Raw genomic sequence first — 17,289 nt, forward strand, 5'->3', positions numbered from 1 at the left:
TAGAGTGGATGACAAAGACAGGAAAAGCGAGACAAAGGCCTCTCCTGTGTACCAACCTTGCTGAACTGAGTGTGAAGAACTGACTACACACTCACACAGACATCAACAAGAAGCTCACACTCCCTCAGACAGCGGATCACAACACCGGGGGGGGGGTTCATCTGTTGAATTGAACCTCCACTCTGCTTTATTCCTCACGTATGCTTCTCTTTTATAGTACTTGCCCTGCATCAAAGTCTGGGAGGTATAGGATACTTCAATGGAGAACACACTGCTGTGGGAGGGCGCCCCATTCTTCAACCAGCATTTGTTGAAGTCGGCCAATGTGGTTGTGTTGGTCACCCTGGCGCGAACAGCACACCCGAGCTGATCCCACGAGTGTTCAATGGGGTTGAGGTCAGGACTGCTGGCAGGCCATTCCATCCTCTCCACTCCCAAATTCTGGGGGTAGTCTTTGAGAAACCCTGATCTACGTGCGACCAGGCTGGTGACCAGAATGAGGAGGAGGTACCAAATGCATGTTCCTTACAAATGTGGCACCATTTTCTACTTTCAAAACAAGGGACTTCCACCCAGGAGATCCAAGTTTGAGTCTGATATGTAACCAAAATTCAAAGTTCACTTATTTTTAATGATACTACATATGTTATGTACCCAGACTGACGTACATATTTAAACCCAAATTTGTTTTTTTCCTAAACCCAACCAAGCCGTTTTGGTCCCTAAACTTAACCACACTGAGACAATGTTAACAGTTCAAAGCTCATGACAAATGTTTGTCAGCAAGCTTTATTTTGATATTCTAACCAGAAATCACAGATTTATTATTGCTAACTTGACTGCGTAGCCAAGCATGTGGAAAACTGACGGTAGAGATCACTGACAAGCTGCTGCATTTGACGAGTTGGGAGTCAGAACATGCTGACTAGTTACCTCTCTGTTCTGTTCTTTCAAAACTCACAGATAACTGTTAATGAACTGAAGTGGAGCAAATCAAACAAAAAAATATTCTTAAGATTGAACATTCTCATCAGCCCTAACTGCACTTGGTAGCTGTGTTTAGTGCCCATCCGACCTCTAAGATGGGTAATATGGTTAACATTATGCCTGCAAAAGTTCAAATGTGAAAACGTCATTTAAAAAAATAATTATACAACACAACACACCTAACCTGTGAAGAGAAAACTGCCACGCTCTGAAGGACATTCTTCAAACTTCTGTGCAGTACATGTCACTCAGCAACACCTTGTAACCTTATATCCCTGACCTCTCTAATCGCTTCTGTCTTGTTGTAGCGATGCTGGATCACAGCGAGTGCCAAGTGCCACAACACACTCCAGTCTCACAAAAAAGCCAAAAAAAAAACCCCACAGATGATTGAATTACAAAGGTTTAATTTGTGTTTTTTCACTCTGCTTTTTACGTGATTTCACTCCTTCATCTCTGGCTTTTAGGATCCAGTTCTATCATGACATTGTTGCCTGAGGGGTAAATGGGGGCTGGAATGAGGGCTGGAATGATCTGTAGGGTCCGTGTGTGTGTAAATACTTAGACTGCATAACCCATTAAAACCAGACACTGAAAAGAAAGCTGGGACATAATAACGTGTCAGATATGCTGCCAGAGACTGCACGCTGCTGGATTCATATAGGAGAAACACTGATCTTGTCATCTCCCTTCTTGCATAAAAAGAACATAGTTGTAGTGCTTTGATTGGCCAATAATAAAAGGGCATGTGCCATGGCCTTGAAGTTAATTCTTTCCTTTCATTTTCTATCCTTTTAAAATGACTGTAGCGTATTCCAGTGTCATGTGTTATCAGTCATTTAACAGTCTGTATCACTGCTTGTGCCCCTGAGAGCAGGACAGAGTATGAGGTTATGAAAGGGGATGATGGTTTGCTGAACTTGTATTGACAGAGGCTGAACTATCCAAACACATTAGTTGTACGCTGCAGACGCAGGCCATGTCCCGACTTGAAGTTCAGCAGCTTGGCTTCGTCACTCAGGCATTGCAATCATGGATTTCGTCTCTGTCTTCTCACAAGCACTGGCAGGCAGAAAGAGAGAGATCAGGGCAGACCTGGGCAGGCAGACAGATGTGTTCTCCAGATTTACTTCAGAGCAAAATACCTTGTTTAGCTTATTATGGAGCCTTAACCTGTTATTTTCAACCACCTTGGGCAGACAGTCCTACAAAGAGTCCTCTATCGGGACACCATTCAACTTAACCTAATTTCGAGAGCAGACCATGACAATTCTCAGAGTCTGTTCCATTCAACACACAGATTTTTTGGCGGGTATATTTCAGTCAGGGGTGGACGATCATCAAAATGTACAGTTTTTGCTATCATGACTGTGTTTGATTGTCATTTTCTTACCACAGTAACACCACAAGAAAAGATGCAGCTGTGTATAGTGATGTTGCATTCCCTGCCTCTCTGACACATTCACACCTGAAAAGACGCAGGTTGTACTGGTTTCTGATTTGGGATACTGTCTGGTTTAAATTCTTCTTAAATTCTAACATATATGAACATAAGGTGGTTATAACCATATAACATCAAACACGAGCTGTCAGAAATCACACATTTTGTCAGAGGCCCATTCAGACTCACTGCATGGAAAACCATGGAAGTGATCAACATCACTGTGTGTGGCAGTCTGTGCAATAGTCAATATGATCATAAATGGGCACAAAGCTGAATGTCAAATATATGTTTACATTTTTTTGATAGGCATTCATAGTCATACTGTCCCCAGAAAGAAAGAAGGTCAACATAATGTGACTGTGGAAATACATTTATGTTTCAACAACCAGAACCACACACATGCATGCACACACATGCACACACACACACATTATGCCACAAGCAGTGTGAACACGTACATGTAGCCGCACACACTCCCGACCAAATATTTCATCTTTTTTTTTCTTTCTGACTATGAGCGGCAGAGACCTTACCTGCAGGCAAACACCTGGACTTGACGGGGTAAAGGGAGGTTTGCACACACACACACACACACACACACACAGAAAGAGTGAGAGAGAGAGAGAGAGAGAGAGAGAGAGAGAGAGAGAGAGAGAGAGACAGTATGGCTGGGAATGTTGGCCTAAAGCGTGGCACAGTGGGATACAGATACTGTATGAGGAAGAGCAAGGAGACAAAAGGAAAGCTGAAGAGTAAAGAACGGCTGGTGGATGAGGAAAGACAAAGAAAGAGCAGGGACGTAAGGTGGAGCAGACAAAGGGAGGAGATGAACAAAAGAGAGGACAAAGGGAAAGAGTGAGAGATGGTGAGGAGAGGAAAAACCAAAGAAACACAGCGTATAAATGTTTGAGCGAAAAAAGAAATGCCAATTATTCCAAAAAATTACACCAGGGATAAAACTTGTGTATGACAGAGATATGATGAATAAATGATGATTATGATGTCTCCAGCAGAACCTGAAGGCAGCAGTTCCACACAAGTAACCGGGGGGCTATAACTGAGCACATCACGGGCTATCCTGAAAGGGGGTCTGTGTATCAAATCTCAGCTCACACTGTTACCATGGCTTCTCAACACACACATACTGGACCCAGATGTCCAATAGTGATGAGGTCATCAGCAGGACCAACAGTATTGACAAGGCTGGAAAAATGGAGCCAGCTGCTCAGGAAAGTTGGAGCTCATGTTATGTAGCCAAGGCCTGAGTGTATAAATGGCATGAAATAGTTCTGAAGTACTGAGAATTTCATCATGATAGGGATGGCATCAGTCAAATTTGTATTTGTACGCACTTATTTTAAAAATGTCTGACTGTCTCGGCTCACCCACCCCGTTTCTGTCATGTATTCAACATTAAAAATAAAAGTTTTCACTATGTTAAGTGATGTTCAAGTTGGGATGATTTTGAAGTCCATGAGGGTAATAATGCAGTGTTAGTGTTTTGTGGGAAAACAGAGTACATCACTAATCCCATTTTATTCCAGTTACTGTAAGGATTGGAAAAATGTATCACGGGATACAAACTCTCCATTGAAGCTTCAGTCCAGCCCGTTTTTGTTAACTGTATGGCTGTGAGCGCCGCTCTCCTCTCTGTCTACAGGTTACATTGTTGGCTCAGACCTCCATCCTTTCTACAAAACAGCAGGATGTATATAATTTGTCTGCCAGCTATTGTCCATTGTCATGTAGTGACTGGCAGTGGTAAATACTGGCCCTAACTTCCAAGCAACCGAGGAAATACCGAGCCTCAGGCACATACACACATACTAACGCATTTACAAGGGGTAAAAATAAAAGACAAAAGCTGTATAAGTAAGTATAAAGAGTTCCTGGAATTCAAATTCTGGATAGACCCAGGTCAGCTGCGGTATTAAAAGTCGAGACAATGGCACATAAAGATACTGAAGTGTTCCACGAAACAAATCAGTAGCATACTCAGCAATTTGTATAGGCTTATGTCATGTCTATAATCTTTTGAGCTGGGTAATCAACTTTAATGCCATTTTTGTAGTTACTGAAATGTGTTTGTAAAACTAGGTATCAACGTACACTTATCAAAAGTTGACATAAAATGTGTGGTTACTTTAAATGGAGATGTTGGTCAAATCTAGTTAGTATTATTCACTATTTGTCTCACTTGCTGGTCGCAGTAGTCAGTGTTACTGGATTTACACATTGTTTGGATATTCACTGATTACTTTCACATTACTTACTACCTCTTTTTACTAGTGATGAATATATCTGATGACATTTATTGTCAATACGAAAAACAAAAGCACCTTTTTGGCTGTACCCCAGTACTAATATAGAACCTGATAGCGTTAATGGCGTTAAAGGAGTCGGTTACCTCGCTGAGAAGTCGGCGGTGTGTAGCCTTTCACAGCTCCTCCTTGTTTCATTGCTCAAACAAACTGAATAAAACCTAATAATAAAACTACCTGTTATATTTCAAATAAATCTGCTATCAATAAACGCCAAAATGACCGTTGCTTTGCTATGTAGACACATTGAGAATGATGGTGAGTGCTTAACTAACTGGACAAATATAATTTCTTGTGACTACTTTATGAAAGTTATGCATAATGCAGACAGAGTGTATTTTCTTGTGAAATTTACAGTGCCATCAGCAACAATTCACAAGTGGTGGAAGAAATGTGTCATTGTGGTATGTTTAGTTGGTATGACGTGTTTTTGTCAATCGTATGTCCGTCCGACCATGTAAAGGTAGATGTATTTATAGATTTTCTGAATGCCCACGCTGGAAGGTGGCGCCACAAGCCTGCTGTCAGATTCCTTCTGGCTGCATCCCAATGCCTCCCCAAACTCTCTCCAAAAATGTTGTGTCTTCCAATAACACACAAAAAGTGACAACAGAAGTTGTGTAAAAGTAAAAAAAAAAGACAGCTTAAGACAGAAGCTAAAATCAGGACCACCTTAACATTTCCACAAACCAGGCCAAATGCATAAAGTGCACGAGTGCCGAATTGTAAGTTTAGAAATGTGACAAAAATTGTCAGACACAGCCCTGTTTGAAGCATACTGATGTCTTTCCTCTTTGGTGAGATACTTCCAGATTCCACAATGATTCAGTCATTCACATCAAATTATTTCAGGTGAAAGTCATAAAAGAGGCTAAATGCTGTAGGCTCGCTTCATCAGAAGTCATTTCCAGTCCCTTAATGTTCTGATCCTATCAACAGCTCCAGCCTAATTACTGTGAAGCTCATCCTTCGTCTGTCCTGTTGCTCTGTTTTGTTTGATTAATTGGATTTGTCCCAGACCACTGAGCTGCTGGAACACCCCCGCTCCATCCACAGTCTGTTGCAATAAATTAGGGCGGGGTGGGGCGACTGCCAGATCAGCTGATGCCTGTGGCTCAAAGATTTGGCAGCCCTTAACAAAAGTACATGTCCTCTCAAAATGAAGATGTCCGTAGTTATTAAATTGATAAATAGATATATGTATCTGAAAATAGAGTGTCAGAGTGAGATAATTCACTTTTGACAACGTCTTCAAATTGTTTTGAAGCCGCGTTATTTCAAATGTATTTTACAGTGTTAAAACCTGACGGAAATGAATTGTACCGCCCGTTAAACTGCTTCCTCTCAATAAAGACCTTGGAAGCTCTTGTCTGGAGGTCATTTCATGGGGAGCTGACAGGAATACAGGCTCCCAGCTGGTCTCCCCACTCCTCCTCCTCCTCCTCCTCCTCCTCCTCCTCCTGCAGGCTGCTGATGCTGGGAGCAAACACCAGCCCGAGGCATCACACACCCTCAGTCTGCCAATTAATCACACTCCTCCCATCCTCCTCCCTCCTCCTCCTGTTCTCTCTCCTCTCCTACCACATGGTCCGCTCCTTTGTACCTCTTAACCATTCAAAACACTGAAGCGCCTGTATTCTACACTATCTCATACTGACTTATCTGTGTACTTAGTCTGCTGGATCGGTAAAATCCTTCATGTTAATTTTCATTATTTTTTTAAAAAAGGAACCAAGTAGCATATTATGAGGCATTATAGTAATGTCGTAATCAAGAGGATGTTATCAAAAATATTGAAGAAATATGCTGGAGATACTACAACAACAACAAAAAAAAACCACCAATAAACAAGACAAGCTCACCATAAAAGTCACAATAAATGTCATAAAGACCCCATAATGACCTTAAACAATATCGTAGGGCTGTTAAGTTGAGTAATAAAAACGCCAAAGCAGCCGACACAAAGTTGACAATAAACCACTGTACATCTTTTAAAGCTTTCGCTATGAGGGCCCTGACTCTGTGGAATACTCTGTAGACACTGATCTTATATAACTGAGTCTAACTTAGATGAAATGTCAGTGTGATCACTGATCTGTGTTACTGTGCTGTTTTCTATTTTGTTTGTTTGTTTGTTTGCTTGTTTTTTTTTGTTGTTGTTTTTTTAAAGTGATGTCCTATAACTATGTGATGTTTTAATTAGAACCTGCCAAGGCACTGCAGGTGGTAGTTAGCTCTAAGCTAACTCTGGTACAATGCATCACATGGCAACAATCAGTAAATTAATATTGTACATGCTTCCTCTGTAAATAAAGATTCAGAAAACTACATGAAACCTCAACAAATACGTCGCTACGGGTGTTGTGTGTAATTGTTTAGCAAGATAGTTGTTTGTTTTTTTTTATTTTATTTTATTTTTTTTCATTTAATTTCGACATGAAATTGAAGCCCCCATCCTCCTCTCCCATCAGTCACACACTCACACCGCGCCAGCAGCCCCGTGACAACAAGCCAAGCTAACAGCGGGCAGACAAGCGAACAACTCGTGAATGAAAGTCGACCGGGTGAAAGTGTCTGAAAGCAGCCAGAGACTTACTTTTGTCGTTTTCCTCCATTTTTCCGGTGTTAAAAACAAGTCTTATTCTCAGGCCGGTGACAATGGAAGCTGGGAAGGCGCGTCCGGCAAACCCCGACTGACTGACGGCAGCCTCGACCAATGGCAGGCTGCGTCACAAGAGGCGGGACCTGCGCGCCTCACACACACAGCCATGTGGGACCATGGGGAGGCCAGAGTGTGTAGTGGGTCTGCAGACGTTACAACAGCTAAATGAAACAGGCTACACTCCAAGCATCAAAAGTAGGATAAAGTCCATCCTCCTGACTACCCCAAAGAAGTTAGTACACAGTAATTATTAGCCAAAATCCAATATACTGCCAGACAAATGTTCGAGGGGTGGAAGTTAGAAAAATTGAATACCAAAAATGAAACTAAAATGCATGTGAATTTGAAAATACAGTAGATGGGTAAAGTATACGTATATGAAATGAAAAACAGAGTGATAAATTATCAAGTGATTTCATTAATGAACAATATTATGAACTGAATGGCAGTTCAGTTCACCATAAGTATAAACGTGCATATAAATGGAAATACTTTTTAATATACTACTACTGTTCTTGGTAGCGGCGGCTGTAGCTCAGCGGGTAGAGCAGGTCAGCTAGTGATCGGAAGGGCGCTGGTTCAAATCCCAGCTCCGGGAGCTACATGTCGTAGTGTCCTTAAGCAAGATACTGAACCCCAAATTGCTCCTGATGTGCAGTTGGCACCTTGCTTGGCGGCCTCTGCCGTCAGTGAGGGCCCTGCAATGTCCAGGGTGTACCCTGCCCTTGCCCAGAGACAGCTGGGATTGGCTCCAGCAAAACCCCCCATGACCCCATAAAAGCAGTTACAGACGATGGATGGATGGATGGATGGATGGATGTTCTTGGTAGCTTTCCACCAAGAAATCCATGTCATATTTACACAGTTTTTGTGTGGAAAGTGGAAATGCATAAAAGGTCCTTCTGTATAATGCTAATTATCTGAATTACCACCCTGTTTTTGGGTTCTGAAAAAAAACAAAAAACAAAACACTAATATGAGTGAGATTTAATGGGCTACTACAGAAATGTTTGTATTGCCATGTATGCCTTTATAATGTCAGCTGAATGACAAGCAGTGGTGGAAAGAGTACTAAAAATCTGTGCTCAGTTACGTATTACAATTAAATATTATTCAATACAAGTGAAATACGAGTAATAATAATTATGCTATATAATGCATTGAAGGAATTTCTTCAAATTTGGTACAAATGTCCACTATGACTCAAGTGTGCACTGATTATAATCTGGTGGCAAAAGGTCAGAGGTCGAGGTCACTGCGTCTTTACAAAACACATTTTTGGCCATTATTCAAATAATTCATACAATAAGTACAATAAAATTTGCCATACAAATGTCTAATAGGAGAAATTGATGATGTTATGACATATGATATCCAAGAGGTCAAAGGTTAAATGCATTGTGACATCAGAAAATTCAGCAAATAATGGAGCCGGTCCTAGCCAACTTTGGGCGAGCCGATCTCATCAATATTAATATATAATTTTGAATGAATATGACTATCGTTCTCAGAGTTAACCTCAACTTAATCAAAGCGGACTATATTAAATGAATTAAGCTTGCATTGAATTTTAGTCTACAAAAAAATGCAGATGAAAAGTTTAGATATTAATTCAAATTGTACTCTTTACTCTTTTAAGAAGAGACAGACTTGCAATGGTCAACGTTGAAGCAGCAGAGACATCCTGACTTTTTACTGCCTACATCTTCATACTAATTTGCAACACAAGCACAAGGCAGGATGTGTAATCTTTCCCTAACCTCAACCACAGTGTTTTAGTATAGCCTGAAACGACAGTACATGACGCTCATTGTCTAATAAATGTAATAAAGTGATATTATGAATTCATTCTCAGTATGGTGTAGACCCCTGGAGCTCCCCTTAGGACACAGAGCATCCAGCTCTGATTTAATTGGATACAAAAAAATCAATATTAATGGAAATGTGCTTGTTAAAGGGATTAGAGGGGAGGATATGACAGACGTGAAACAAATTAAGTTTTACCAATGGCGAGAACACATAATTAAAGTTAAGTAGTCGTCTCCTGGCGGGTTCGCATGTGTTCGTCATTCGTTTTCTACTCATTATTTCAATAACATTCCAGTAAGGTACTTCATTTCAGCCATTTGGAATACAAATATAGTGAATAAGAGTCAACACATAAAAGTTTACATTTATTACAAGGTGGACCTCAGGTATTTCTTGGAAGTGTTCCCATAAAGCGAGCTGGGAAACAAATGAGCCGATGAGATTCAGCCGTAACATATCATCACTCATCACATCTTCGATCAGGGACTGCTTGTTTTTATGTAGAATGAATAATTGCATACACAAATATACATGTTGAACTGTTTATGAGACAAAGGACATACATTCCCTTTACAATAAAATATGCTTTTAACTTCAGCATGCACCCTGTATCTATGAAAGCCTTTATTCAGAGCGCAGAGACGTCACTCTGGCCTCGGAGGCAGTGGAGAAAACAGAAAAACACAAAACTGAAACTATGAGAATAAATATTGTTTCTCGGCGTGAACCTTACTCCACAGGCTGGGAACAATGTGTGAAAGTCTTCAGTGTTGTTTTCTCTGGGTCGGAGGCCTGTTTGCCTAAAGAGATGAAAGGTCTCTCTGCTTGTGTAATCCAGTCTGGGTGGGTTCTTTCCTCCTCTCCCTACTCGGATGATTCACACTGTAGGCTTCACGCTCAATTTGACATTTCTGCTCATATTAGCATTTTTTGGATGACTGTTCATCTTTCTTGAACGTAGCTGATACCTAGCGCCCCCACATATGATTAATCAAACCACAAAGATGTGACAGCTTCGGGAGTTGCTTCACAATCGGAGCCTTGTAACACCCTGCCCATCAGATCAATGGTCTGTCTACACTGATGCTAGTAGATGGCTTGACAGTTTTGACAATGAGTAGCGGCAAACATGTAATATGGATTGCAGATTGGCTAGAAGGAACTAGCACCAGCAGATTTCACATTTACTTTTAATCTTGACTATTCATTGTCACAGCTAGTCTGTACATGCAGTAGACAACAAAATGTAAACATGTTCAAAACAGCTAGGATCATGGTTGCAATCTACAGACTGTAAACTCGAAGGAAAACCGCGTTGCAGCTCTGGTTGTTCTATCGGTTTTATAACGTTGGGCCAACAAGGGCGCATAATTTGCAGCAGTCACCAAACAAATGCTGGTAAAATATAGATTTGCATTCACTCGACAAAGGTAATCTACAGAGTGGCTTGTCAAATTTGAACATTCACAAGCCATTTGGTCAGTGGACAACAAAGTTAACTCTGCGCCCTAGGGCTCTACGAAGTGAATGAAACATGGCAATATCGCTAGGTAGATTTACTAGGTAAATTTATATATATTGTGAACAAGCAAGTATTTCTGAATGATTAGTTGTGACCCAAAGCAGGGCGCACTATCAATGTTTGCCGAGAGTTCCTCGTACTGTGAGTGCGCACAACTATGGCAAGTACTCCATTTATTTCCCCAGGATGGTGAAGGCAAAACGCACCCTATACTCATCCTAACCCAGGACAATCTCACTCCTCATGCCAAAACCTAACCAAATGTTGAGCATGCGGCGAAGGTCCAATAGGACACAATGTATTAAGAAAAGTGATATATGTCGTTTGGAGATTTGTTGGCAATGGACCTTTACAGTTGTTTTGATATGAGGCTGTGTTGACAAGTAAGCAATAATAAATGCGCAACGCTCGGTTACCCTTTTGTAACAAAGGCCCCGAAACTATTTGGTTAGGTTTAGAAGAAGATCGCTGAGAGGCTTCACGTGGGAGTCGAGTAGCTAACTGAACCCCAACCTCTTCCCTAGATAAGTTTTTGCATCCCGTTTATCTTTTGCTTCTATCATTTCATAGATTAACCAGAAAATAAGCACTTGATAATGCACTTTTTTTCACCTCAGTGGGGCAAACAGTGACACGCTATCCTCTAGTGGCTTAGCGGGTCGATTACAGAGACTTTGCTGAACAGGGAACGTTAACAACTTCCCTTTCGGTTTTGAGTGAATCTAGGAATCTCTCCAGAAGATTTTTCAAGATGAATTACAAAAAAAAAAGATTTAAAATGCGTTTTAGAAATCAGAAAAGTCAGAATTGTGAGCCTTTCTGCCACAGTGTGAATCAGTCATTGGTCATAGTTTTTGTTTTGGGAGTTTTTTGGAAAACTCAGGCTGATTTTGGCCTTTTTCTACTGCCAGAACCTGACCTTTAGAACACTGGCTTATGCTAATGTTTCTTCAGCTGTATAAATTTGACACTGACCCCTCCATGCCGACGGTTTTCAACACCAGCCACAGTGTTTATATTCGACCTCTTTTCGTCAGTGTTTAGATAGCCTTTCCCAGGTATCAGAACAACATAAGTGAGAACTTCTTTCCCCCCCTCATATCTTAAAAAAAACAAAAACATCCACACACCTTTATGTTAAACATTTCACTCAAATAACTTTTCATTTAACAAACTCAAGCACTCCAATCCAAAGGGGACTCTGTAGTTTGGATAAAGCACTTTAATAGCAGATGAATATTAGAAAGGGGACATGACACTTTATGACAACAGTTAGTGTGTTACTTACAGGAGCAAAAAAAAAAAAAAAAAACATCATTTGACACTCAGATTCAACTCAAAATTGTATGTTTCACTTCAAAAAGCTCTTCTTGGTGATGCTACTCATTCAACACTACACCCCCCTAACTTTTCAAAATAAAATCCCTTCCTCATTTTTTGCAATTAAATAAATACCTAACACAAGCTAATGTAAGCAGCTGACCAGGCAATTCATTTGAGAAAAAGAATCAATCACTCACATCACATTAATGATAATGTTTTCATACATTTTTAAACTGAGGTCCGTGGACAAACCCCATTTTCCCACCCTCATGCATGCCTGAAGAGTTATACACCATGGCTTGTATACAGACAAATATATCTGGCATATATCCAGTATATGTTCACATACATCTTACGGTATGTTAGTTGGCAAGTTGATTGGTTTGACGGTCCAGAAAATCATCAAGCAAAGCTGACGGACTTTCAGCTTAAATGTGTAGCTTTTTTTTTTTTTTACTGTACGCAACAATGCTTCCAAACAACAAACATATAAAGAGTTAAATCTCTATCTGAGAAGATATAATATTGTATTGAGCTGTAGTATTGAGTTTTTTTTAAATCAAGCACGACCCCCACTTGTTACGCTTAAGTGCTGCTGCAGGTTTTGTGAAGCTTAACAAAGCATGGGTTTTTTTTGTTGTTCTGGTAACAAAATCATGATTTCTCTCAGCTGCGTCTCATGATTGGAGTCAAAAATAGCTTATAAAAATAATTTCTTTTGTTGTTCTTTTATTCGATGTGAGTGATGTCACTCTGGCGATGCTGTGCGTTTGACACCTTTGCATACCCTGGAACCCTCTGTACTGTATGCTTTCTGCAGGGCTACTCCTATTCCTCAATGCTTCAACAGTGAGCGTGTACAAAGTCAGCAGTCTCTTCTCTGTCCTAAAGTAATGGCGAAGGTGTTAAAAAATGAACTGGCTTTGACAATGTAACAGTCACTTGGTGCAGGGGAGAAATGACGGAGAGACAGCGAGAGAGAAAAGGCAGAGCAGCAAACAGATGATATGTAGAGACAGATAAGATGATAAACGATCTATGATCAAAATGGCAACAGAGAGATAAGCCAAGGTTGACAAAGTAGAGGAAGGCGCACATAAAACAGTCTGAACCACAGAAGCCTGTAGGAAGGCCTGCAAAGCTGTTATTTCTGGGGTGTATGGAGGCATCGAGATGGCCGGGGAGGGGAGAGGATGCAGAAACCACACGGGAGGCGAGGAGCGTCAACACAGGCCATGCAAAACGCAGCTCCTCATCCTCTTCTGTAGGGTCGTCAGTCAAACATTCGGGCAACATTGCATACAAAAAGCTAGAGACGCTGCCTCGATGTCGTGAAAATGTTTCCCGCACAGAGTGCCTCTCCGCAGCGTCACAGGCAGATGGCATGGCGTTTTACAGGTGGAAAGTAAGGGTATCATGGCGGTGCATATATAGATATTTCTGATGGGTTGGTTTTTCTTTTCTGCCTCCCTCCCGGGCAGGACGGACGCTTGTTGGTGATGGTACTTTTTTCCGGTCTAAAACAGGCGTGCCGCCTTCTTCAGGTCGTTCTTCTTCCAGAGGGCCAGGCGGTCGAACTGCTCCAGGGTCATGCCGAAAACCTGCTTGAAGTCCTCAGGAGATAGATGTCTCTGCAGAAGTGAAAACACAAACTTTTGTTGAAGACACTGTCCTCAACAGACAACAATCTATAAACGACACACACACCAAACTAACTTTTTTGCTTTGTTATTCTCATCAATAATTGTAGAGTAAAACTGGTATAGTTAAAGTACTTTAACCTCCAAACTGTTCTTAACTGAAAAACCCTGGTACAGTTATGATAAGTTATAAACTTATCATTAAATTAACATCGTAAAATAGGCCACCATCTGAATGGATAATGGGGACACTGTAAAGAAACATAAACATGTCAAACATGTACTGATAGATTGCAACAGATATGATGTAGAAAAGAGGTAATTAATATCAGTAATACATGTTGGAAAACACAATATTACATTTGGGATCATTCTAATTAAAACAGATATAACAGAGAGACTATAGGTCTGTTCGTCTGCCAATCTGCTGCAACACTCTAGTCCAGCAGCTGGCAGTAATGCACCTATAAGACGTTTTGCCAGCCGACGATAAAACTGAAAAAAGAAGTAAAGCTCGAAGAAGCAAACTTGCTGTGTTTTCACGTTAAACCACATTTATTTTCAGAGTTTCGCGCTTCGCATTCGAGTGAACGTGAACTCTCAGTGCTGCTATGTGTTGAAATGTGTTAGCTGTTAGCTCTGTTAGCTCCCTTAGCCGAACACAGGACTACGCTGCCCACTTGCCGCTGACTAACTAGCTCTCCTCCTATTGACTTTTCTTAGGCCTTGCACTGAAGTACCAGCCAGCGAATGTAGAGAAATAGATGTCTACAGCAACAGCATGAGAAGGTACTCCATTATAGTTGGCGTTTGGCTGAGGATGTTATTTGCTGAGCAACAGTCATGCGTACCATACACACATAAAAACCTCTTTAACCCCAGAGGCATCAAATCTCTGTTCGACCCGACCACATTTTTCAGTCGTCCCCGGCATGCCATTGTGTCTTTCCACCACAAGCCTCCAGAACAGCTTCAATATTCCATGACTCTCAAAGTCTCCTATACTCCACCGTAACAGCGCTCTTCCTTAATATATGTCGTTATTTGGATATTCTGATGAAAACGGTGGAGAGTGCTTATGTCACCACGAAAAGTCCTCTGCATGGAAAGTTGGGCATCTTTGGAGGCTAACATCAAACCTGGAGACCGAGATTAGCATAATGCCTTCTGCCATGGTATCTTTTTTATCGTGAAGGTAATTCATTAATTTATTTTTAATTTGTTCTTTAGCTCCATTAATCAACACTTTTACCTGAACCAATGAGATTCCCTCTGCCTCCTCCAGGGCACACTTGACATTTCCCTCCCACTTCCATACTACCACACACAGGCCGTATGTAAACCAGTAGCAGCCTCATACTCTCAGATTGGACCCGCGCAGTCGACATCCAGCCAAACCTAACATCATGTTTGTGTGGACCACATGAGCAGGCATTACATTGCCTTTTGCATTGAGGTTTAACACACCAAGTTCGACCCTCAGAAGTTCATCCAAACAAAACTGTTATCCAAAACCCAGCCTGGCTCGTGTTGCGAACACTCACTAACTCCTCTGTAAATGTCATAAATATACCATGGAACCAAAACGTGCATGGTATTGATTTAGACCCAGAACAAAAGCATACGCACTTTATTGTAATACTTTGGCTGCGCTGTGCACAGCAGTTGTGTGTGATCATGATCATGATAGTAAATTGGAGGCAGGCTGTTTGAGTTTGATAGCAAATCACCTGGTTTCCATACCAACCAACAGAGGACGGAATGTGATATTCTCTCTGAAGCAAAAACAGATCCCCTTCAGATCTTCAGCTGCCAAGCTGACAGAATAACACCACACGAGGATCAAGAAATATTATGCAATATTTAATAAAGTAAAGTTATTGCAAGTGATAGTAAAAAACACCATTCATATGGCTTCCAGCCCAATATGTTCACTTCATGCATCAGAATCCAAACGTTGTCAAGTGCAGGCTTCGTGGCAGTTTGACGAGCCTTGATGTTCATTTGGCCATTTGAAACAATAGATGGGCTTCAAAACACAAGCATCAGACACTTTTCAGTGCATTTGGCCCTTTTAGAAATGTTAGCTAAGTGAGCTAAGCAACAGTAATAGTGTTGATGAAGTTGGAAACGTATCATGAATGAATGATAACCGTGGAAAGTGCTGGTGCTGGCTAAGCAATGTTCACACTATGAGATTTTAGCCATGAGCTCTTTGGAGATCACAACGAAAAGCCCCACATCAAGTGCTAGCAACAGCACTAACAGCTTACATGCTTTTTATGGCATTGTTAAACCTTTACTAAGCCTTTTGTTGCCTATAGGATTGAGACATACATTATTATGCATGTATTAGCAATTTCATGTTTAAATATATATATATATATATATATATATATATATATATATATATATATATATATATATATATATATATATATATATATATATATATATATATATATATATATATATGGATGTATACACACACACACACACACACACACACACACAGCAGCTACTACCTTTAAAGCTTCTTTCTTAGGGTTAGTAAATCCTTTATTAAAATGTCTCTACTGCTGAAAGCATAACTTGTCTCAGAAAAGATTTAACCCTCTATACTGTCTACACTAAATTAAATGTATATGTAAATGTTCTTTCAGTAAGGTGTTTACGTGCGACACCTACAGCTGGCTGTTTGGTCATTTCAGCGTACTGGATTAACAAGACCCCACCAACGCTGGAAGTTTGGCCACACTATTGTGTGGAGGGATAAGCAGACACAATCATAGTTGAAGGATGACATACACACTGACACCGAACTTGTGTAGACAGAGGAGGATACATGTCAGCACACTGTAACTTAGACGCTGCCCTCCAGTCTATATGCAAAGGCTAACAACATCCTGACTGCAGCTCTGCACGTAACACAAATGTTGACAGAAATTAATCCAATTTAATCTATGATATTTCAAAAAATCTTGAACTATTCCATTATGCACTGTGCACAAAATTTTCCTGGCTGACATCGAGCTCCTCGCAGCAGCCACCAGTTATGGGTCAGAGACGTCCCATTTGGTTGACTCACCTCGTGGTGAAGTGCCCCCTGGCTCTGAGCTGAAGTTTTGATACGGGTTTAGCTTGCTGATTAGTTTGGTAAACCAACTCCACGTTGGGGTCAAGGATCAGGAAGAGTGGTGGGTAAAACAGAGGTTGGAATATTTCTCTCTGACACACACACACACACACACACACACACACACACACACACACACACACACACACACATACATTCATACTAATGACAATATCACTCCAGTCTAGTGCTCCCAACCACAAAGGGGATCTCTTGCGTCAGTAACACCTCGAAATCACGACAGTCTGACTCCTCTTGGGACAATATTCCCATAATCTAAACGCTCACAGGCAGGTCTTATAGCAGGGTTACTGAAGGTTTAAACATTTTAAAGGGGGTTTCTTTTTTAAATAGCTACGTGAAACTCCAAGACCATCAGTACTGCACCGCAAGACAAACCACAATCTGAAGGTTTTAAATGGGCTTTTTTTTCTTCTTATGTGGA

At 40.9% G+C, this 17,289-nt stretch overlaps 2 protein-coding genes across 16 annotated transcripts in view; both read right to left on the reverse strand.

Annotated features, from left to right (window-relative positions):
• afap1 (actin filament associated protein 1) overlaps window positions 1-7,473 on the reverse strand; it is a 91,928-nt gene extending 84,455 nt beyond the window's left edge. Inside the window, exon 1 of the mRNA XM_030431362.1 lies at window positions 7,349-7,473. Coding sequence (XP_030287222.1) covers window positions 7,349-7,367 — 19 coding nt within the window. The 5' untranslated portion in view covers window positions 7,368-7,473. The remainder of the gene's footprint in view (window positions 1-7,348) is intronic.
• A 4,476-nt stretch (window positions 7,474-11,949) lies between these two features.
• Window positions 11,950-17,289, reverse strand: part of ablim2 (actin binding LIM protein family, member 2) — a 100,713-nt gene continuing 95,373 nt past the window's right edge. For all 15 annotated transcript variants that reach the window (XM_030432091.1, XM_030432097.1, XM_030432093.1 and 12 more), the window contains one exon: window positions 11,950-13,699. In XM_030432091.1, coding sequence (XP_030287951.1) covers window positions 13,586-13,699 — 114 coding nt within the window. In that variant the 3' untranslated portion in view covers window positions 11,950-13,585. The remainder of the gene's footprint in view (window positions 13,700-17,289) is intronic.

The sequence above is a fragment of the Sparus aurata genome, chromosome 10 (genome assembly GCF_900880675.1).
Source record: "Sparus aurata chromosome 10, fSpaAur1.1, whole genome shotgun sequence".
Taxonomy (NCBI): Eukaryota; Metazoa; Chordata; class Actinopteri; order Spariformes; family Sparidae; genus Sparus; species Sparus aurata.